The 22887-nt window shown below is 42.4% G+C and overlaps 1 protein-coding gene across 1 annotated transcript; it reads right to left on the bottom strand.

Annotated features, from left to right (window-relative positions):
* Positions 1-6156: 6156 nt before the first annotated feature.
* angptl2b (angiopoietin-like 2b) lies at positions 6157-17370 on the bottom strand. The gene is made up of 5 exons (XM_070833454.1): positions 16924-17370; positions 11397-12298; positions 8667-8860; positions 7476-7746; positions 6157-7355 (listed from the first exon to the last, which is right to left on the bottom strand). The coding sequence occupies exons 2-5, from the start codon at positions 12271-12273 to the stop codon at positions 7156-7158; spliced, it is 1542 nt and encodes a 513-aa protein (XP_070689555.1). The 5' UTR covers positions 12274-12298; positions 16924-17370; the 3' UTR covers positions 6157-7155.
* Between the last annotated feature and the right edge of the window lie 5517 nt (positions 17371-22887).

Raw genomic sequence — 22887 nt, 5'->3', positions numbered from 1 at the left:
ACACTGGCGATTCTCTGCTCGTTTTAAGCGGCTAAAGAGGAATTAAGTTACTGAATTCAACCGCGTGCTCGCTAGCTAGCGTGGTTTGGTTAGCTGCCCATGCTAATGTGACGCTGAACACCTGCAGCGTCAGGTAAAGTCAGTCAGTTCGGACATTTAGTAGTAGTATTATATAACACAGCTCCTCACTCTGAAGGTATATGAAATATATTATTGGTGGTAGTGGTATTATTGTTATTATTATTATTATTATTATTATTATAAGACTCTGGACTCACCTGGTGCAGTAATTTACCTCTGTGTAATAATAATTTTTAATACATCTTTTTTTTTATTCATACTTTTATATATTTGTATTTTACATGTGTTTGAAGTTTATTCTTATTCTTATTCTTTTGGAGCTGTGTGTAACAAAAAGCAATTTCCCCCTGGGGATTATTAGAGTAATCCTGATTCTGATTATCCTCCACATTTTAACTAATCTGTTGGTATTGTCTCGTTACTGCTCAGGTGATGTACCATCCTCACCCTGCTGCATTTTAGCCATAGGCTGTGTTTACTGTGTTTACCTGCTGAACGTGAAGCCAGGCTGTGCTGGCCTACAGCAGGCTTGTCACGTGTTGACAGTAAGAGAAGCACAGGTGTCAATTGTAAAGTTAATGATTTAGTTTTCAGTGACCCAGGTTTGTGCTCGCTGGCTCGCTGAGACACTTGAATACAGCAGAGCCATTGTTAATGTTATTGGTAACACCTGTGCTTTTTTCCTACCATGACCATTTCCTACCATCCGACTATGTGCTGTGAAAAAAGGCCTGTTGCCGCCAAAGATAGCTGGAAAACTGCATGTTTGCTTCGTGGACATTGTCATCCCAGATGTGATGTATGAAAAATGAGATTTCTGCTCATAAAATGAACAAATTGAGCACTTTTCCCCGCATCTGTACCTTTTTATGTCCTATCATTACTAACAACCAGACCACATACTTTTATGAATATGAGTGAATGATTTATATGAATATGATGAGGTTCACATAAAATGGTTCCCAAAACAAATGTTTCTACATCAGTTTCAGTGAGTTTTTTAATGTCTGATTGTTTTAAAACGCTACCGTTTAAACAAGTCATTGCGAAGATGCCACCATTCTTCCTAATGCTGGTATTTTAGCAGCTGCATTAGCAGATCTGAGCACAGAATATGGTGATTGAAGTCAGCATTGTCAGTGAACTTACTTGGATGAGGTGTATGTTTAGTGGAGTTGGGGTAAAAGTGCCTCGCTCAGTTGGCACAGCGTGTTAATGAAAACCTGGGGGAAGAGGAACATCTGTCAGATTCGGAGAAACCGCTCCTTTTCCCAATATAAGCCTTTTCATGTTGTTCACATTTTCCTTTATTAAAACTGAGACAATCTGTTGTACTGGAGTTGATCCATGCGCCAGTGAATTTGACTCACAGCCGAGTAATAGTCCAGAGGCCTTTGCTGTACTGCTGTTTCTGTGCGGAGCTGCTGACCAGAATTTGACAGGAACTTACTTTTGTCTCATTCACTCGTTTTCTGGTGGTCTGTGTTTTCCAGATCTGCAGTGATAACACTTACCTGCAGTGTGATTTAAAATGACAGCTTTGCGTCGTATTTGAAGATTTTACACATCTGGAATTCAGTCATTTTTAGGACGAGGGCACTTTAAAGACTTAAAGTTCAGTTAAGGCCTGTGATGAATGGATATTTATTGGCACCAAGACTAATGGTGCGTTAACAGTAGGTTATACAGTGTGCAGTGTGAGAAAAGGTAAATACGAAAAGTAAATACGTGAAATTACATAGAAACATGAATAAACTTCACTATATATACTAAACTTCTATTCACCAGATAGGAACACTGGCAGTGCAGCTTCTCTTTCTCCATCTCTTGCTCAATGCACCCAGTGTTTAGCTATTCCTCTGCCTCCTTTAATGATCACGGTGCACACTAAATGTAGTTTACTTGATGTGTTGGATGTGAGGCGGATTGGAGCACCCAGCAGTAAGCAACATCCTGGAAAACTTTAAAACACACATGCATTAATGCTTAGACTGTGTAGTGTTTAGCTGCTACTGTTGATGTCCAGCTGGGAATCATTTTGCGTATTTACTTCATTGCAGGTAGTTTTGAATGAGGAAATCCACAACTTTCTTTCAAGGACATACTGGCTGGTTCAAAACAGGGCATGCCACAGTGGCTGTGTGGGGAGTTAATGTTTGAAGGAACATTGTGGCCACATTGTGGGACGTCCACGGCACTGGTAGCATCTCTGCGCTGATTCTAGTACACTAGTGTGCTCATTTTTGGTTGGAGACAAAATTGCCTTTTTTTGAATTATTTGTACACGTGTCAAACTAATACCAGACAATAATGAAGTTTGTATGTGTGTCCTTGATCTGTGTGTAATTATTGATTAGGAGAGCAGTGAGTTTGTCTTTTAAAGGTCACAGGCTGCACGTGGACATGTCACATGTACCAAAGTGAAGAGCTGTGGATTACACTGACTGTGAGAGATTTTTGGTTGTCTAGCCGTAAAGGTAGTTTGCTAGTTTTACAAGTTTTGTTGAAACAGTGAAACACTGGAATGGCCACGGTTAATAGCTTACAAAATAAAATTTCCATTGTGCAAAGGAAAATTCCTCTCGTCCGTTCCCAAGAGATTTCCTTTAAGTTTCCTGTGGACCTGACTCTCAGACGTTTTGGAAGAACATGAAACACTGGTCATGGCTTGTGGCTGCAAAGCTACAAGCAAAGCTGCACATCTCCACAGTTGGAAATCAGTTCACATGGTGAGCTTTTGGAAAATGAACGAACACAGAATTCAATAGTTCCACTACTCAAGTAATAAACAATGAAGTGACTATTCTCCCAAAGAGAAGCTTCACCACATTATTATGTGTTTCTATTTTCAAACATCTCCTAATAACTCCCATATGCATCACAATAATTTCACAGCAGCAATGAGGAGTGGTTTGAGTAAATGACTTGGAAAAAGATGTTGGTTACCTTTTTTATTGCGCTGCCTTTTGTTGGACCTCACTATTCTGCACTCCACAGTGTGAAGAGTTGTGTTTTTGCTGACTTGCAGTGTGACAGTGGCAGTGATGGGCTGTGCTCAAGTCAGAGTTGTGTCATCTTAGTGGAATGCTCCATTACAGAGACGTGACACAGACACAGAGGTGATCCAGACACCGAAAGCAGCAGCAGCAGCGGCAGCATAGCTGTGGTACCTCAGTTTGTGGTCAATAATGACAGGAAGATGGAGCGATCACGCTGAAGAGGAGAACGGAGAGAGGGAAGGAAGATGACAGAAAGATAGGAGTGGATTCACTCTGCAGACACTTCATGCTGGCTCTCGGCACAAAATGTGTTTTAACAACTGTGCCTTTGCAGGAAGAATGATTCAGTTCTAACCGTATTATAATTATCCTGTTTTATTGATAATTATATAATTGTGTTTTATTTCACAGTTGTACTGGCTACTTGCATGGAAAGATTTCTGCATGACCCTGGTTCACAACCAATGGAAAATGGGAGATGGATCCAGTGGGGAAAGTCACCTCCCTACGCAGTCCGCTCATACTGCTGGATGACAAAGTTTTTAACACGTCCTGAACACAAACACTGGCGTCTTTAATTCAAGGACGGTGACAGTTCTGAGTGAGTTTCAAATAGAAGTTATAGCCTTGTTTTTAAATGTGACTTATTGGTTTTCATGACCCCAGTTGATCATATTAGGTAGAGTTTTAACAATAAAGTATAAGTTATGTGGCATGTCTAATCTGTTTCGCTGTGAAAGCATGAGATGTGAGTGTTTAAAGTCCCCAATGAGTGGTTTCTCCTGGTATGACCACATTTACTCGAAAGGTGAAGTGAAAAGAATCCGTGGGAGCACATGGAAGTTAAAAGTGGTCTTATGTAAAGTACAAGGACATGGACTTTTACAGATGTGAAACAACAATACAGGCCAGTTTGAAGGTTCAGGTTTGGAGGCTCAGGAAATGCGGTTCTCTTTGTGCTGAGTGAGCACTGTGTCAGCTCTCGGTTTTCCACATCGGTTGGGGAGTGGGGGCTGCACAGGCCACCCTTACTGTAGGGTTTTCCATCGTGGTGAGTCCTCAGACGTACATGGCATCCAAAGAGTCTGTCGTTTCTGTTTATGGAGACGATGAAACACCGTCCTCTGTTTTACCACGATTAGGTTGATTGACAAAGCAGACTTAAACTGGTTTTAAGATGTAATTGCTATAAAAAACCCAGTGTTGACCTATCTGGGAGGACAGAGGGATTTGGTACAAAGTGCACTGTACTGTCCCATCCATCATTAGCAAAAACACAGCCAACAAGCGTCACAGTTGTGGTGATGAATGTCTTCCTTTGTCCCATCCAAAGCTTCTTTGTGATGGGAAAGAAAGCTTTTTAGCTTCTTGACTGATGAGCCAGTTTTAACAGCCAGAGTTTGTCAGTTTAATGTAGGACAAGTGTTTTTGGCCACTATCACAAAAGCATCCATCTTTTCTTTGGCAGCACAAAATGCTAACATGGTAAGTTAGCTTTTATTAGGAGCGAGGGAATTTAAATACACACGTCATGTTTTGCTTGCTTGATAATGGCTCTCTTTAGACAATCTAAAGTCTAAAGACTGTCTAAACCATCTTCAACTTGAATCTGGTCACAAACTATGACATTAATGGAACTTGGTTCATTGCAGTGCAAAATCATTTTTACTTCATTTTCCAGCTGTCTTTGGAAATCTCACTGACACATAGTAAAATAAAGGTGGTTTCTGCTGTCGGTGGAGGGGGCTGCTGGATGCGTTAGTTTTACAAGCCTGTCACATTTCATTCGTCATTCCCTGGTGTGCTGACTCTAGACACAAACAGCAGGCCTGATAGTGTTTAAGACTGCATGTTTCTATGCAGTCAGTTCTCAGAAGAGAAACACTTGATGTCGTTCTTCATAATGGCATGAAGTTTGTTGCTACTGTTATTTTGAGACGTCATTCTTTTCACTTCTGTTGTCTGTACAAACTGTTGAATTTAACTAAAGCAAACATGAAGGCATTCCACTATGGGACATAATTAAAAGCAAATGTGCTGCATGGTGGAGAAATGTATGTGTAAGCTGTAGCTTTGATGTTCCAATGAGTGAATCTGATATTGTCAACATAGTTACACATCATGTATTTATATGCTTTAAGCTTTCTTGTTTCATTATTCAATATTTTAAGGGACATGTAATGTAAGACTGAGCATCAGGCTGAAGAAGGAGGGGAGGCTTTTTGGTTCCTGACTGGCCCCGGGATCTCCTGAAGCAGTAGATCGGTACTGAAGGGCCAGTATGTTGAGACTTGAGTCTGCACAACACATAGATTCCTTTGGCACATCTTTTAGCCAGAATGCTAACATTATGCTAGCTTTTACAGTATGCTTAACAACAGCAATAGCTAGCTAACCAGCTGCCTCACTGTCACAAACAGATGAATGGCCATGCGTAACATTACTGTCAGCTGCAGCCTGAGGCAGTAAGTTAAGTTACTAGATGATTGCTTGTACTGAGTTTTTTAAGATTGCAGACAAAAGCTCCAGATCACAGGGTTGCTCCTTTGGGTGAGATCAGAGAGTGACGATGACGTCAAGGCTCAGTGCTCAGGGTTCAGAGGCGACCGGTGTACTTCCTGCAGCTTGTGTGTTCCAGTCTCTGTAATATGGTGTTCAGGGGATGAGACGCTGAAGGACCAGCGTTACACTCACAGTTGGAAAAAGCTCAGATGCCATAACAAATTTTAAACAGGGGCTCTGTCTGCATTCCTGTTGCTGTGGTAACTGCAGCCAACACATTAATTTAGAGGCTGTGAACAGACGGTGTCACCTAAACTACTTGGTAGGTGTCCATTTGCACTTTTTTAAGACACACCCAGTAGCCAATCAGAATTGAGTATTCACCCAGACCGCGGTATAAACCAGGAGTGGGCAGAAACACATTACAAGAAATGTCAGATCTTACTGATGAGCACTTGCTGAAGGCCTACTTGCTCTACTTTTTATCAATAAGTGCTGTTTTTTCATTATGTTGACAGCTAGTTGACTATACTATACTAAGTTTGTACCAAGAAGCATGAAAAAGAGAAGCACACAAGCTGTACATATTTTATTGCAACTTAATAGTGACATAACAGGTTTTAATACATTATATTACAAGTATCTTATGTACAAACGCGATGTGTTGGATCTATTGACATCAACAAACCACTAAATTTATACAGTAAATACAGTGCTTGATTCATACAAGCAGATCGGTGGATACCTGTTCAAGCAATTCAAGATTCAAAACAAGTATTTCTAAGGAAAGAAGCAGGACTTTGAAGATAATTTACCTTCTTGGATTTTGGCTGAGTAGATTTTTGTTCTTAGATCCGTTACATATTGCATAAGCAGACTGTTAATAATGACATGTATTGGTATTAGTCTTACATTAGAAAACAAAATGGTACAATTTTGTAGTATATTTTATTGTAATTGACAATACTGGCCAGAATATTTACCCTGTATTACAAGTCAACAAATGTTACTCTTCCTATAATTACACATTTGAGAAATGCATTCAGAATGAAATTAAAAGTCACTGGATATGTTTCCTGTGTCACCCTCATTCACTTGTTACAGTAAAAGAAAAACTTAACATACATACTAAATATATATTTCAGGGTTCCTAACTCAAAGCTACTTAACTGAACTATTGCAATCTGTTCTTTGCATCTCAAATTAGGTTCAGATTGTTTCTCACACTGTCAACCAAGCAGGCTTTTGTTGTATCAAGGACTGTGTGTCTAAAACAACTCCTGAGCAATGACCAAGTCATATCGCACTGAGCCATATGCAAAATTGAAAATGGTGGAGATGACTGAATAATACTGAACAGAGTGCACAAATTCTTTGAATTGTCAGGAGAGACCAGTATATTGGCCTGATGATTTGATATTGCACTTTCACCAACATCTTTCTTTCTCTTTGTCATCTGGCTCAGTATGGTGCCACGCCATTCAACAGAGAAGATAAAGGCTGCATGGATTTTAGGAACTCGGAAGGCTTTTGTTTCGTGAGAGTTACAGTACAGTATGTGTTCCTTGGATGTTTAATGAAAGGTGTTTGGGTTTGGACGGATCAGCATAACCACTTTCTTCAGCGAGTAGGCTCCTCCTCTGAACTCAGCCCAGTAGACTCCGTCTTGGTAGCGGCTGCGGTAGTGTCCTCCTCTGTACCAAACTCCATTCAAATTTGAATGTGCACAAGAGTTGTACCACCAGCCTCCCTTCTGGTAGTGGGCACAGTTGCCTAGAAATGTAAAAAAAATTAAAAAAAAACACATTTTGCATTGAACACCTTTTTAATCAGCGTTTTGAAACTGCCAAAGTTTTGTCCAGTTTAATACTTCCTAACATTATTATTTTTTACCTGTATAGGCATCGTGGTCTCTGTCCAGTGTTGTGAACTGCTTGCCGTTGTGCCAGGTGAGGGAGTCTCCAGCGTTGCCATGGTAACGGCCCACCCTTAGCTTGTAGAAGTCAGCCTCAGGCTCCAGTCTGAAGCTGGCATACTCTGCAAACACCTTCCTGCCAGACCAGTCCTCCAGTGTGACCATCAGTTTGTAGTTTGCCTGGTTAGTCAGCCAGTAGATGTTCTCCAGACCCAGCCAGTACTCTCCATCAATATTGCCAAAACCTTGCTGTGAGGTGCAGTGATAAGAAAAACACTATCAGTCAGATTAGGAAATCCTTTCTGAATGGTCTTTGAAAAGCTTCGGACAGTTAGTTTGGATGTCTGGGGGATGATTCAGGGTCATTGCTCGTGTTCTGGAGGTAATTATGAGTTTAGCTCTTCAATGGAGTTGTTTATCGTCAGGGAACATTATTATAAATGGGCCCTCTGAGTCCAGTTTGTAGCTAGCATCGGGTGTCCAGATTTCCACTATTATTTTGTTATTGAAAACACAGCAGGATGCAGTGTATTTTGTATGAAATCAGACATACTGGATGATGTCTTACGGCTTTGTTCTGGCCCCAGGCGTGCTGTAAGTTGGTTTGTGGTATCCCCTACCCTGCACATGCTTTGAATCATGGAATCACTTGTGATGAGTGTACAAATGCAATATCAGATCTCATGTGGTTTGAAGGTTTTGTAAAAGTCTTGGTAAGATCCCCATTGTTGCCTTAAGCTGAGGTTTATTCAGGACTCTTTTTGGCCTGCAAACAAATGTATACCAGTGAACTGCTTCTCCCTGTCTAAGGGATTTCCCTTTCAGAACATGGAGAAAATGAATTCCCCTGAATAAAACCTATTTTACACAGCCCTTTTTATCAGGTACCTTCTGATGCACGATTCATAAAATAAGGCTATTTTTTCCAGAACATCAGAAATGCTGACGCAACCAACCATTTAAGTCCAACATTCCCACATTTATATTTCAGAGTGAAGTCATTCACAAAGACCAAGTGATGTCGCTGGAATTAATGAGTCATAAGTCTGTGACTTAACAATTACCAATTCATTACTTGTTCACATCTGGTTAGTTTCAAAACAACCTGCAAAGGCCACCAGCTGCCCCCCAAACTATGAAGTCCTTCATTTGGTGTGAGACTGTCGCACCTTGTATGTCTCCCAGTTCCTGAAGAAGTTGACAGAGCCGTCCAGCCTCCTCTGGATCACGGTCCAGCCACCTGGGTCGTGCCTCTGGTCGCACCACACCTGCATAAGCCGGTTAGCATTCTCTGGCTTTACCAGGTACATGCCGCTGGCAGTGTGGCCGTCCTCCAGAGCCTGCAGACAATCCTTGAATGGACCTGAACAGAAAGAGGACAACAAGACACTGTGTCAAAGAAGTGCCTTAAAAGTTAAGAATGGGAAATGGAGAAAAAGCCGTGGTGACAAAAGGGTTTTATTCTCTGTCATAGGGAATCCCATTTTTCAGCAGAGGCTCTCATTTTAGCAGCAGAATTGACTTTGGCTTGTTCTCTCACAAGGGAAATGGCTGCCGGCTGCACAGCCAAAAGAAACATTGGCATAAGGGCAAAGGGAATCCTGACTTCTGAATGATGAAACGGTAGCAAAACCCTTTCCAGCATCTGTGATACTTAAAAGTTCAGGATTATTATTTTACTTTCACTTGCTCTTAGATTGAGTATTTTATACTATACTAACTAACATATAACATATTAAGGCTTCACATCATGTTTGGAAAATTGGATTTCCAGGATTAAATTAACTTTAAGGACAGCTTGTAAAGTTTTGTCTTAAGCTGCACTTCTCTGCTAGCAAGTTGCTGAAGTTTTCTCCAATATTACACTAAATTGTCTGAAGTAATAGGATAGCTCCTACAGCATGTTATGCAGCTGGAAAAAGAGGAGTAGTGTCAGTAATAGAATTCATGCTGCAAATGCTTTCTGTATGTGGTGCAATTGTTTTATTGGATCTTATGCTGCAACTTAGTGAAACCTCATTTGCCTTCATGCCATTATGATTTTATCCCAAATCCAGCAGATATGGAAAAATACTAATGTGCGAAGTGGCTCCCCTGTGTTAAATGGCTGTGAAAGTGTTTAAGTTCTCAAGATTTCACACTGTGTGCTTTGCCAACTGGCCTGGATTACACAGTGTTTAAATACAATGGAGACAAATGAAAAGAGAACTGAGAGTCCCACAAATGGGTAGAGGTGAGGGAAAGGTTGCACCATCAGTTTGAAGGAGGAATAAAGAAAGAAGTGGTATATAAAGAAATGGACAAAGCACTTTAGTTATACATATAAGGGGTGTCACAATTTTGATTCTAAATTAAAAAAAAAATGTTCAAAAAAAAAAAAATTCGATTTTGACCTTCGGAATAAAAAGCAGGATCACTAATTCTTCCAGTATTTTCCCCTCCACCTCACATACTTGTGTGTGTGTGTGAAGAAGGAAAAAAAAAACACTTCAAAGACGATGCAGTGTAGCTTATAGGTATCCTGCAGCTGCACTTTTGGAGACACCGTGGCCTCGGCTGGAGTCAGAGATGACAGAGAAACAAAGAACATGTCATTGACATGGTGCCTTCTTTTTAAAGAAGGTCACATGGTAGTTAATGACAACTGTCTGTTACATGAAAAGCAATCATCTATTGATGTGTATGAATCAAGACCTGATAGTCTAACAATGGCATCGTTGCTGGAAAAATCGGAATTAAATTTTTACCTTAAAATTGGAGGATTGTGACATCCCTAATACATACATCAAGCTCTGCTGACCTGGCCTTTTTAAAAGTATTTCTCTCAGTAACAAGGTTGTTTTTTTGTTTTGTTAAATCACTCTTGATGATATCTTTCTCTCGGCCTACTCTTCGCCATCCATTTACTCTCAGGAATGTCTCTGTTGAGCAGATACAAGCCAGAGAGCTGCCCTGCCCTGCCCTGCTCTGTTCTGCCTGATAAAGTTTGCTGCTTTGGTGGAACATATGACTGATTCTTGCCTGGTGCAACTGGAACAAATGACATCACTGAGTCCCGGTATCTCTTTCTGTTCGTACTTTTACCCCCTCCCCCTTTTGCCTACACTCCATCCCTGTTTCTGTCTGTGCTCCTGTTAGGTCTCTCACCACCTCCCTCTGTTCCTGCATTGTGTGGCTTTCTGTTCGTGTTAAGGGTTTATGTAACATTTTGGGGTGTTAGTCGCATGGCTGTGGGCAGGAAATTACTTGCCTCCTTTGAAACATTCCATACAAAGGCTACCGTTCACATGCAGCCTAAGTAAAATGGCAAGCAGTATCAGAAAATGTCAGTGGAAACCGCTCCCAGTAGTTGTGCTGGGAATGGTTTGTTCTTTATCCCACCATATTAAAACTGAAGTGTCTTAACGAAAAGGAATGGCACTAGACTATTGACTGCAACTGATACCACTAAACACCCTTCACATCACTTTTAAAGCTTTATCATCCATGAACATGTGTTCAAGAGCCCCGTGGGCTCGGATCCAGCTATCCATTATGGCACATGTATTTACCCTGCTAATATGCTTTGTGTTTTTGTGCAGTTTGAATCATGGCAATTAGAAGATATGCATCTGAAAAGGCTGTAGACAACAGCGTTTCTGTTCTCACCGAGAGCCCTTTGCTCTGGGAATGTGTGGGACGTATTTAAATTGACTATGACTGGAAGAATGGGTACTTGGTGTTGTCTTGTGATTAATGATTAAGAGGCTCACAATATAGTCAGCTCAGACACACAGTCCTTTGTTTGTGAGCAATGTTTGTGATGGCAACGGTTGTGTGTGGTAAAAAATGCGTCAAAAATGGAACTCAAAAGAAAGTGTCTTTATTTAAAATTTGATATTGGACTTTGTTAGACTCACCAGAGGGCTTGTCAGTGGTGGAGGGGCTGTGTGTGCCAGTGGGCATCGTTGGAAGAAGAGGCGGTAGAGATTTTTGGTCACTCTGGATCTCGTTGCTGATTGGGTTGTTAATGCGAGGAGGGACAGGAGGCTGGTAAGGCTTGAGAGGTGGTGATGGCGGAGGCGGCTGAGGTCGCGGCTGGGGCACGGGCACATGGCGTGGGGGAGGGCGACTCTGGCACTGCTCCTCCAACAGGGCAATAAGAGTTGATTGGTTTGTGGCCAAAGAAGCCAAGTGCTGGTACTTGTGCTCCAGATCTTTGTATCGACTGGTGAGCTGTTGCATCTCAGAGGTTTGGTTCAGTATCTTGTTCTCCATCTGAGCTAATTCGAGGGCATTGTCTCTTTTCCTGATGATCTCATGGAGCAGCTGCATGTACAGCTGAGTGACTCTGGAGTTCATGTTTCGGCTCTCCTTCCTCAGAAGCTTGACCTCATTGACGATACCTCCATCCACCTCTACCAATTGCTGCAGGGTCTCGATCTGCCTCTTCTGTTTCTGCAGCTCCACATTTAGCAGCTCCAACTCCTGTTTGTTGACCCGATTCTCCAGCATGGCCTCCGGCTCCTTGGAGTTGACACAGATGGCTCCGGTCACTTTCTGTTGAGGCACAATGAAAGTGTAGGAGCACTTGTCCTGCTGCTGCTCAGCGGGAGCACGTTTGCTCCTTCCAGCGTAGAGAAACTCTCTCTCTAGACCATCCTCGCTACTCTCAAATTCTTGGGTCCCGTCCCTGCCATGGCTGCTGTCCGCCGGACTGCCCAGAGTCTGCTGGACGCCACAAGCTAGTCCATAGACAAGAAGGAGCCCCAGCAGGACCATCGGTGGGGGCTCCATGAGTCAGTGTCCAACTCACTGAAGCCTGAGGAGAACAGGGAAGAAAATGGACAACTTGATTGTATTGCAGTGGAAAAACTGTCACAACTGACTCACTTTTGTCGTCAGTAAGCAGAGGACTGTATGAGCATACCTGTCCTGAATCTTTTTTCTTACTTTTCTAATTGAAAGCCCTGTGGATTGTGCTGCATGCTCATTTTGACAGGACATCAACAGAGACTTTCACAGCTATGCTGATTGAAACCAGAGGAAGGCTGCACATCAGGATACAATAGTCCCTGGTCCTATCATCCACTACCTGCCAGGAGCAGGCAGGAACATCCCAACCTAGGCAGGACGGAGGTCATTAGAGCCCTCAAAAATGTGGGCTACCGAAAACAGATTGGATCTTAAAGGAAATCAACCACTGGGGCCCCGCTGAGCGTCCCAGTGGTTGACTTTCCATGACGGCAAGCGCATTATGTTCATGTGCAATATATAAATCAAGAATCTCACGTTTGCCACACTGTACATGTCACTACTGGCGTGAGCACACACTGCTGTTTTCTCAATGGCTCTTAAAATTTAATTAATTGAATACATCTGGCCTCGATCCTGATTTGTTTACATCAGCTTTCCACAATCAAATGTATGCAGGACACGCTGTTTGAAAGTCACTAATCCCCTCACTGCCCTTAAGAAAAATATTTCTTTTGTCTAATGATGTGCTGATCTCTTTAGTCAGTTACGCCGCTGTTAGTGGAGTGTGTTTAGCTTAGTTTGCTCTGCTGGCTCAGGTTCTCTTTGGGCGAGTGCCACTGCTTATCCCTGACACACAGAAACACTCCTATCTGCTCCCCTCAGCAGGCCTGGACACCTTTGCTTATGGAAAATTTGAGACAATACCAGATGATGCTATTCAAGGAACTGTTTGAAATATTGATTGTGTTGCATCAGACCTGTCCACAGCCCTTACCAAAAGAGGGAAATAAAGTTGCGTTTAGACACGGAAAGGCCATTAATCAAAATGTATGTATCCACCTTGAACATGTCTAGTTTTACTTTGACTGCTAAAAGCTTACATCACCCGTCTAGCATGCTGAAGAGTCCAATCAGGGATGTTAAATGAAATTATCCGTATTTGTCTCAGTAATCATGTCTGATTAAATCTGAGATAAATCCCTGTTAAGATTAGTCTTAATTAAAGTTTTGTTTCCTCCAAAACAGTACCTTGTGGCACAACTCATAACTTTCCTCAAGAATTACTGTTCCTCAAAGTGTAGACATTTTTATTAGAAAAATAAGTGCAGGCCATTTTTGTAGATGATCTGGTGTTATTAGGGGATGCCACTGAGTGCCGAGGAGAATGTAACTCCTGTGTTAGAATATCAAGGCCTTGAACTCCTGGGGCACCTTAATTGAAAGCTGCTGCATATTGGATTACAGAGGGGTCCTGTGTAACACCTCCCCAGAGTCAGAGGGGCCTGTCTAATCAGAAAGCATTATAGAGAGGCCTATATTGGCTTGGTTTTTGAAGTGCTGTGTAAGGATTGCCTACCTTGCAAGTGCTTCCCTCACACATTTGCTGTAACTTATCTCTGTGTGAGAGATAATGTACCATATAATAGTTAGCACAAAATTGGGAAGAGAGCAGAAATGTTTTTGTCTTGTTAATCCGGGCGTGCTGCCAGCAAATTAGGTTGGAGACATGGAGAAGAGAAATGCAGCGCTCTCCAAGAACATGACCCTTGGCACATTCGACCCTTCTGGCTTTATCTGTCTAGAGCAGAACGTGTAAACACTTCTTCTGACGGAAAAAAAAAACGTTAAAGGTGATAGAAATAGAGCAAAAAATTGCCTTTTTCCCATTGTGCACTCGTGAAACCTTTTGCCCTGTTTGACATTATGGATTAGCTGTTCAGAAAAAAAGAATCACCCACAGGACAGAAAAGTGTACAATGTCTGATTAGCCTATGTATTTTTCCAAAGCAGTACCTAAAAGTAGCACGAGTGCTGTGTATAAAAAGACCTCAAAGAAGAGCACAGTTTCTGTTTCAAATTTACCATGAAACTGTCTTCTGTCAGCAGAGTGAAGGGTCTTTCATAGCACTAATCCTGCTAACAAAGCCTGGCTGTATGACGTCACCTCAACAAATGCTGATTGAGGCAGAAATTAGTCGTGTCATAAACATTTTTCCCACTTTGCGAAGAGATACTTCTCATCACTGAAGTGATCTCATTGTCCCATAGATCAAGCCCTGAAGAAATCCCTAATAACCGCTCATCAGAAGTACGCTCATGCTACGATAACAGGGCAGCCCAGAGCCTGTCCCTTGTAATGCGCTGATGACTGTGTTTGGCCAGTGGCTCCTGCGGTTTCTCCCCCTGGAACATGAGCTCTGTCTCTCTGAGAAATGCCGTGTGATTTGCCCCCGCTGTGGAGAAGTCCCATGTTGGACGTTGTTAGCCCGGAATCTCCTGCTCTAGGCTTCACTACACTTCAAAGCTGAGGGGAAAATGTTTGCAGCTTGTGATGAAACGTGTTTGCGTGTGAGTGTATGCGGTATGTGCGTGTCCATGAGTATTTTTCCGTTAATGTGTGTTTTCAAATAACACTTGCTGGGCTCAGTCTCCCAGGGACCTGAGAGAGTCCCATCTGCCCCGACAGAGACAGCCTGTTATTAACCATCCACAGTCTGCCAGAGGGAACAACAGAAAACCTCCTTCTCCTTCTTCGCTGTTAACAGCCCCCACTGCTCATTATGGTTCTTAACATCAGTTCACTTTAACAAGCTGCCATTGACTGGCAAGTAGCTGCAGTGATTAACTGGTGTTGAGAAGTGTCATATACGTCTACTCTGCTCGGGGCCTGAAGACGAGGACTGAAGAAGTGCAGCGAATAACCACTCTCATCAGTATTTGATTGGCATCTCCTCTTGGGTAATTCCTTCAAGTCTGCTTCACACCAAAATGTTTTGGTCTTACTGTCTTCAGGTGGTAAGCCTGTGTTTACACGACTCCTCCTCCTGGATTTTATTCGATGTTAAATCAAGTGTGATAGGCGGGTGCGGCGGGTGGGTCAGTGTGTCTCTGAGCAGCGCTGAGCTCCAGCCTTTTTGGTCATGCTCAGCACATATTAATTAGAAGGTGGGCAGCGTCGCTCAGACTGGCTGATGTCTCTCACCCCAGCCCCTCTCATTTCAGCGTGAGCATGGCATTCCTCACATTCTTCGTCACCTCATTAGAGTGAGCTGCCATACACACATGGAGAGTCAATGGTGGTGGCAGACGGAGAGAGCTAGACCCTCTAGATACAGGACCACTACACTCCTTATCCCCGCCGCACCTATAAGACATGCCGCTATCATCATCGTCATCGTCGTCGTCGTCGTCATCATCATCGTCCGCACCAGGCGATCGTGCCACACAACCGCACAGCGCGTAATTTGTCATTAGCCAAAAAGACAGGATACTTTGCTGGACGGTTTTGTGCTGCATGTTCAAATTAGCGCCAACTCCACTGAGAACTGGCGCTCTCCTGCATGACACCCAATATGTGTTGGATCAGAGTCAAATTCAATTTGCTCATGGTAATCTGCACTATTACATTACCTTGAGGGTGACCTCATTCTTTCCTCAAGCATGTAATCCTTGTAAGCATGTAACATGACATTAGGAACATGACTGACCTCACCTACCTGCTCAGTTTGATGGTATAAGGACAGTATTTGGCTTGACTCTCCGTGGAGCAGGAGAGTTCAGCTTTTTGTTCAAATTCAGGTTTTGTTCGGTGTCTCATGCTGCTTGGTGCGTTCTTCCATACCTCACTTATGATCTGAGACAGACAGGGCGGCAGGGGGTTCGCGAATTGTTTCGATAAGTTCCAGCATTCTACCTCAAAGCCCCCTTATCCAAACACTACTACTGGCAACAGAAACAAAGACGGGATTCAACCGCCTGCTTCCCTGTCCTCCTGAGCCCAGGGGAACATCCTGAAGCTGCAGACTGCTTGACATAGGTCATAGGACATACCTTCTTTTCCTTTCTTAGAAGTCAGCGGTGCATTTTAGAAATTAGAAAATAAATCTCTGTGTCACAGCGTACCGCACAAGGCTCTTGTTGTAAATCTTCCACATAATCTCTTCATTTCCCATGTGCCTTTATTTTAGCCCTTCAGGGTTCCTTTTTGACAAGCTGGGTGTTTTAACAGTAGCAAAGAAGCACTTGGCCCAATGAGCCCGCTCTCCAGCATCCCCCAGGGCCGAATGAACCCCCCTTCAGCCGAGTCTTCTGTCCAGTTACTCATCAGAAAGTAGAATTAGCTTTTGGAACTTAAACAGTGAGTCAGATAGCAGTCACGATGGCAGTCAGCATGCAGGTGCTGCATGCTGAATTAAAATTCCAAAGAGAACTTTATTTAAAGGGCATCAGCTTCAGAGTGACCAGCCAAAGTGTGACTTCAATCAGTTTAACAAAATTATTTCTTCCCCATTATGTTAGAAGTTTCCCAGCTTACTGACCGCATGTGTCACACCGAGAGAGGCCATCATCTCCTCTGTGAGGTTACTTGTCACCAACATAGACGATTCATCAATGCAGAGAAAGTAATGTTTGAATTAATGTACACGAAATACAGCAATAAGAGAAATCCAAAGGCTAAGCGATGCTTACCAGATAACTGTAGAGTATTGATGAGGTTCCCTCAGTTGCCTTGCCCTCCTGGCAGAGCTGATTGAAGTTTCTCCTGGTAGAAAGTCATCCCAAGTGTGAAAGCTGCTCCCCTGCGTCGTCCTCTCCGCCTTTCTGCGCTCTGCCTGTCTAGCTACTCACTCTTTGTCACCTTAGTCCATTCCAGCAGTGGAGAGGTTGTGGTGTTTTAAAGCCTATTATTAAAAGACTGTCATTAGCCAAGCAGGAGCCTAACTTGCCAGAAAGTCTTCAGAAAACATTGAGTAGATTGTTCCAAAATCCACTTGAAAAAGTTGGAGCACTTTCGAGAGACAACTGGTAACTCTGTCTAGATGGTGAAGGTAGTTTCCTGATGAATGGTGAGAGTCCAGGGCAGGTCGTGTACTGCCTGTGGCCCGTTAGGAGAAGACTGTCACTTTTCTGCGGGCTGAATCCATCACTTCTGCCTCACAGCTCTAAGAGGCTGTCTCTCTCAACTGCACCTCTCTCCCTCCCTCCCTCCCTCTCTCTCTCTCTCTCTCTTTCTCTCACACACACACTCTCTGTCTCTCTCCCTCTTTCTCTTTCTCCCTCCTTGGTGCTTTTAAATGATGAAAAATACTCTAGCAGTGTTTCAGTGGGCAGACAAATTGAGCTCAGAGCCTCCCCCTCTCCCTTAAAAATGAACACATTCTTGTTTAAAGCAACAGCCTTCTTTCTCCACCCCTCCTCCCCATGGCACAAAAGAGATCCACAAGCATGCACAACACAAGCCATACACACACACACACACACACACACACACACTACTCAAATTTCCAACCCCCTGCCCCCTGTCCACTGGTTCACCACCACTATTTCTGGCTCGGACTGCATGGGTCTTCTGGTGGTGGACAGCACTGACGTTACACCGATCAGATCCTAATTGGCCGTGAATGAACACTTTCCCCCAGAAAGAGACGGAAAGGGCCGACAGATAGGAAGCAGATCCAGGTGTTTGACTCAGACCAGGTCTGGGTGAGCAACTGCCAGCCTTCATAGCCTGGAGGTGAGATGTTTTCAACAGGCCTGATCTGTGGACAAAGCAGCACACTTGAACTGCATCTTGCTAGATTACGTCATTACTTGAAAAACAAAGCTGTTCTTGCTTGTGTCCGTGTTTTGCTGGACAAAAGGATATGAAACACGTTATCATGTCAATGCTTGATGGATTTCTCAAGCAAACACTTGGCTCTGGAATACTGTTGCCTCGTCTGTTTGTCGTTTTTTCCTGTCGTCTTCCCGTTTTCAATAATATTTCAGTTTTTGCCCAGCCAAAGATGTTGTCATTCAGTTTCATATTTTTCATTAAAATTAAAAAGTGTCCAATAGTGTTCTATCCAGTGCATGTATGACCTTCAGAGTAGCACTTTCCTGAGAGCACATTTAGAGAGGAATTTACGCACAGCTACTCCCACAGCTATTTTAAGATTATTTGTTAATCTGGTATTAACTGCTTCATCAGCTATTTAAACTAAATTGTCTGAACCCAGGTTTTAGTAGCACCACGTGGTCAACTAGTTTCATCAGTTGCCATTATGTGGTTTTTAGCCTTGAGCAAACAAGAATTAAGCATCATTGTTGCATGTAAAAGCTTATCAAGCTATCATGCAGTGTATGCAAACATCTGCTCAAGCATTTAGTTCAGTGTTTTATTGTTGCTTTGTTTAATTAAATGCCTAAGTTTGGCACCAGAGTTTGTTTTACAGTGTACAGGATGTGTGATTTTACCCTCTGGAGTATAAACATTAAATATGTTACAGATGGAGACAAACTTTTATGTGCGTCAACTATAAACTCAAAGTGTTGGGGTGTCTGTTAGATAGGAAATTAAAGGAAAAAAGAATCAACAGTGAATGAGGAAAAGTTGCATACATCTCTGGTGCATGTCTCTCTCTATGTATGCAACTACTTCTACTGATTGTGTACAGTATTATCAGCATTTTCCATTGGTTTGAATTTCCATCATCTATTCCCTTTAAGCCAAACATTGGCCTCAGTGTGTCTCAGAAATCCAGGCTCTTGTACAGTTAGCATTCATGTGTTTTTTATCAAGGAATGCATTAGTCATAAAACAGTCATACTTCAGGTTTTGGGAAATGTTCCCGTCCACTATTAACCAAATGTAGTAAAACTGGAAAAGCTGTTTACAATAGCTAGTATTTAAACTTTCTGATGTCGGGTGCTGTAACATCCCCAGGGCATGGTTTAGTAGTAAGTAACACAACATATTGTAAACTACAAAGCGTTCAAGATGCAGTGAGCTTAGGTGAACGCAGCGGCTTACTTTAAATAAATACCTACAAAGACGAACCCCATCATGGCAGCAAGTATGGTCCTTGTGGACTACATCAAGGATTATACATTCATGTATGATTTCTTTGTTCAGGTAATGCGTGGTTCACCTTTTAAAGGTAGACGGGCGCTGATTTCTTTCTTATGTGAATGGAATTGTCTAAATGTTTCCCCTGATGTCACAGTGAGAATGTACTACTGAAAATTTATGTGACAAAGTTCCTGGCAGAAGATATTGGACCAGCAAGAAGTGGACAAATTCATTTCATAACATCCGTGATGAAGCCAGACAGAAGGAGCGGTCACACATTTGACAAGCTAATCCCTTTTAAGGAGATTTTTGATCAAAGAAAATGTGATTAAACTTAAGCTCTCATGTGTCACATGTTCTACTGAACTGGCATTATTCAGTTGTTTACACCCATCTTCTCCTCTTTCCTCTCCTAAATGACAAATGCAGCTGACTTTGCGGTTAACTAGTGAATGGCTCACTCAGTGGTCGGGAAGCTCAGATTCCTCTCAATACCTGAGTGACTCATTGGGTCTCATCCAAAACCACGGTGTTGGTGCAGTGATTAGTTCTCTTTTCCATCCCTAATCCTCAGCAGGTGGAGGAGCAACAGATCATAAAAATGTCAGAGGGAAAATGTTACTCCCATATTGAAATGGTAACCAATCAATGCAGTTTAAAGCTTCTAGCACCACATGGGAGAGATCATGGAAAGAGGCTTGATGTTGGAAATGTCTCACAGATGAACTTCTGTGTTGATGAATGAATGAGCATGCTTACTGGTTCGTCTGGGATTAGCAGAAGGCTTCCACTATGAGAACAGTTAATAAAATGTAGACTTTACTATGGAATAATTGCGTATAATGATGTTCATTTTAATACTGTCTTGGCTGTTATCCACTAAATAATAAAGTGGCCAAATCATCAAATAAATGTCAGATTTAATAACAGTTACATACCAGTAACATCGGCTGAATTAGTGACTTGTATAATGGATCTTCCTACAGCAACTACAGCATTTGATTCAGAGCTAAACAAGCTCACACAGATATGAGGAAGTTAAGGAAGATTAGTGAGCCTGCAGCAAACACAGCACTTTTAGATCAATACAGCACTTTAATATCAGCATTCAAATGCTTCACATCTTGAAATATATTTAAACAGGCAGCATAACTTATGATCTGTTCTGATGTTGATGTTCAGAATAGAAGCTAAAAGCACAGCACTGATGTAGAAATGCTATTGGGTAGAAAATAGCTTGCAAAAATTAAAGGTGCGTTAACAGATATACAGCATTGTCTTTTTTCCATGAGGTGATGTTTCAGCAACAACGCACCTCCTTTTAGAGCTGAAAGGAAAAGCATGACATCATAGTTTTTATTGCTTTCAGGGCAACTGGATGCACGCATTCTTCCGGTGGAGGCTGGCAGCCATCTGGCATTATCAGAGCCAAGGGGGATTTTCCATTTTGATTCTGTTGTTTCTCTGTCATCTCTGACTCTAGCAGAGGCCCCCATGTCTCCAAACGTGCAGCTGCAGGCTACCGGTAAACTACATTGTGTGTGTGTGTGTGTGGAAGTGCGCGCAAGTAGGCGGGGATGGAGAGTAAAAAAATAGTGGTAATAGAGAATAGTAGGAGAATCACTAATCCTGCTTTTCATTTTTTGTGATCAATTTTATACGATGTTAAGACACTTCCAGTTTAGCTTTTTCAGATGCAGAAGTTCTCCCACAAAAACGACTTCAGAAGTCACTGTAGGGAATATATGAGTATGATTACTATGTAGCTCCCACATCACTTTCCTCCAAACTGCAAGTTGCCCTTTAATGTTGTACTTAAGTCACCAAATTGCCCAGTGGCTCACTTTGTCCGTTTACTTTGCCTGGTTGGTCATCTGGCCTTGCAGTGTATCATAAAATGTGCCATCCCTGACCCTAATAACACCCAGGCCAGGAATACAAATGATGGGTCAATAAAGTAGCACAAGTAGGGTAATTGCTTCTTAAGGTGCAAACTACTGAAGGTGAAATGCCCCTACAGGCTAAGCTGAAGTGGAAGGGAAGCCAATTACTCCTATTTCATTAGTTAGAAATAACATCTTTAAAGTAGGAATAGCACCTGACTTTTATGTCGGTGATAGACTTCATTTGATTCAATACCCACTGACTATGTGTTATTGGCAAAAGTGGAGTCTTTTGCCAATAACAGTTGTCCAGATACTTCCGTGGCTCAGGGCACATTTGCTGGGTACAGGTGTAGTCCATGTAATTTCAATAGAAAGTACTAAATGAACATGTAATAACTTGTATATTCAAAAAGCTACGCAGTCACCTTCAGCCTTGGCTGACATTGCCGTAAACTGCTGAAAGTCAAACAACCCATTTGTTCATAGTTCAATACAATTCTATTAATACTTGAATGTATTTCTCTGTATTAATCGTGTTGTATCTCCGTTGTTGCATGTTTTGTGTCGGCTGTCGATGTATGTACCTAATACGAGTGGCTTACTGTGTGAGGCCACCACGGTGACCTTTGTGTGAACACGAGTATGTACAAAGCCAGCATGTCTGCCTGTCTCCCAGCCATGATGGATGGTTCTCCTGTGACCTCGTCACCCCTGGCCGCCTGTTGCTCGCTGCTTATGTTCATTTTGACTGACAAGCCAATTACAATCGTGAATTCACTTCAGTAAATAGTTTCACAAGTAACACGCGTCTTGTTGCCATGTTTATTCTTTGTGCCTAGATTATGAATCGGATGGTAATGTAACAAATGCATCAAAATAGAAATATTAATATTTTCCTCCGTGATGTGGCGTGGAAAGAGTTGGCTTAATTATTCCATGGCCTTTCTGTGTAGGACTCACTGTGCGCGGTGGCTAGACCTACAAGGACTGTTCTGTTGAGAGGAAAATCTTGAGTTTTATGATCCGAGTGGAAAGAATGGGACTGGCTCAGGGTTTTGTCAAGCTCACCCCAACTGTTGCAGAAACCGCCAAATGAGACCAGTAAATATGGAACGTGTGAGAATTCAGAGGAAAAGGATTTCATTCAGACTTCATTAGTCTGATGTAGAAAGCCTGAGCAGCCTGTGTGGCCTTGTCTGAAATTCACTCGACATAACTCAAGCAGAGATTTAACAATACATCACTAACAATGCAGGAGCTGCAAATGCCATCAGGAGATCTGGCCCACCAAGTGTGTAGATTCAGACCTTTCAGGAGTTACTCAAATTTGGCTTTGCTGTCTCTTCCTTAACAAGCATTAAACCTTAAACCAGGTCAGTTTCCTACACATATTGAGTTTGACATCATGCCTTGTAGCGTGGAATTCAAAGATCAAGGTCACAATACAAATTTGTCATAAGTGCTAAAGCTTTAGCGTATGGTTTCCAGACATGTTTTACTAGAGGGCTGTCTTTACATCATTTGGAAAGAATCCAAAGGAGCACACTCAGTAGGGAACGGCTTTTTCACAGGCGTTGTGATGTGGGATCCATGGGAGCAGGACTGAACAACAAATAAAGGCCTGTGCCATATAACATCAGCTTGAAAATATAATGATGTGTGAGCTAATGTGCCGTTGAAAGGCAATGGCACTTGGTCTGCAGGAGTAGTATACTG

Source organism: Pempheris klunzingeri, chromosome 7 (assembly GCF_042242105.1).
Source record: "Pempheris klunzingeri isolate RE-2024b chromosome 7, fPemKlu1.hap1, whole genome shotgun sequence".
NCBI classification, from domain to species: domain Eukaryota; kingdom Metazoa; phylum Chordata; class Actinopteri; order Acropomatiformes; family Pempheridae; genus Pempheris; species Pempheris klunzingeri.
This window is presented reverse-complemented; position numbering and strand designations above follow the sequence as displayed.

Bases quoted from the DNA above. Each gene is read 5' to 3' on its own strand.
- angptl2b (XM_070833454.1), bottom strand. From the start codon at position 12,273: ATGGAGCCCCCACCGATGGTCCTGCTGGGGCTCCTTCTTGTCTATGGA. The intron at 8,861-11,396 runs GTGAGTCTAACA...CTTTCTGTTCAG, and splicing joins CACCACTGACAAGCCCTCTG to GTCCATTCAAGGATTGTCTG. The intron at 7,747-8,666 runs GTGCGACAGTCT...TGCACCTCACAG, and splicing joins GGAACTGGGAGACATACAAG to CAAGGTTTTGGCAATATTGA.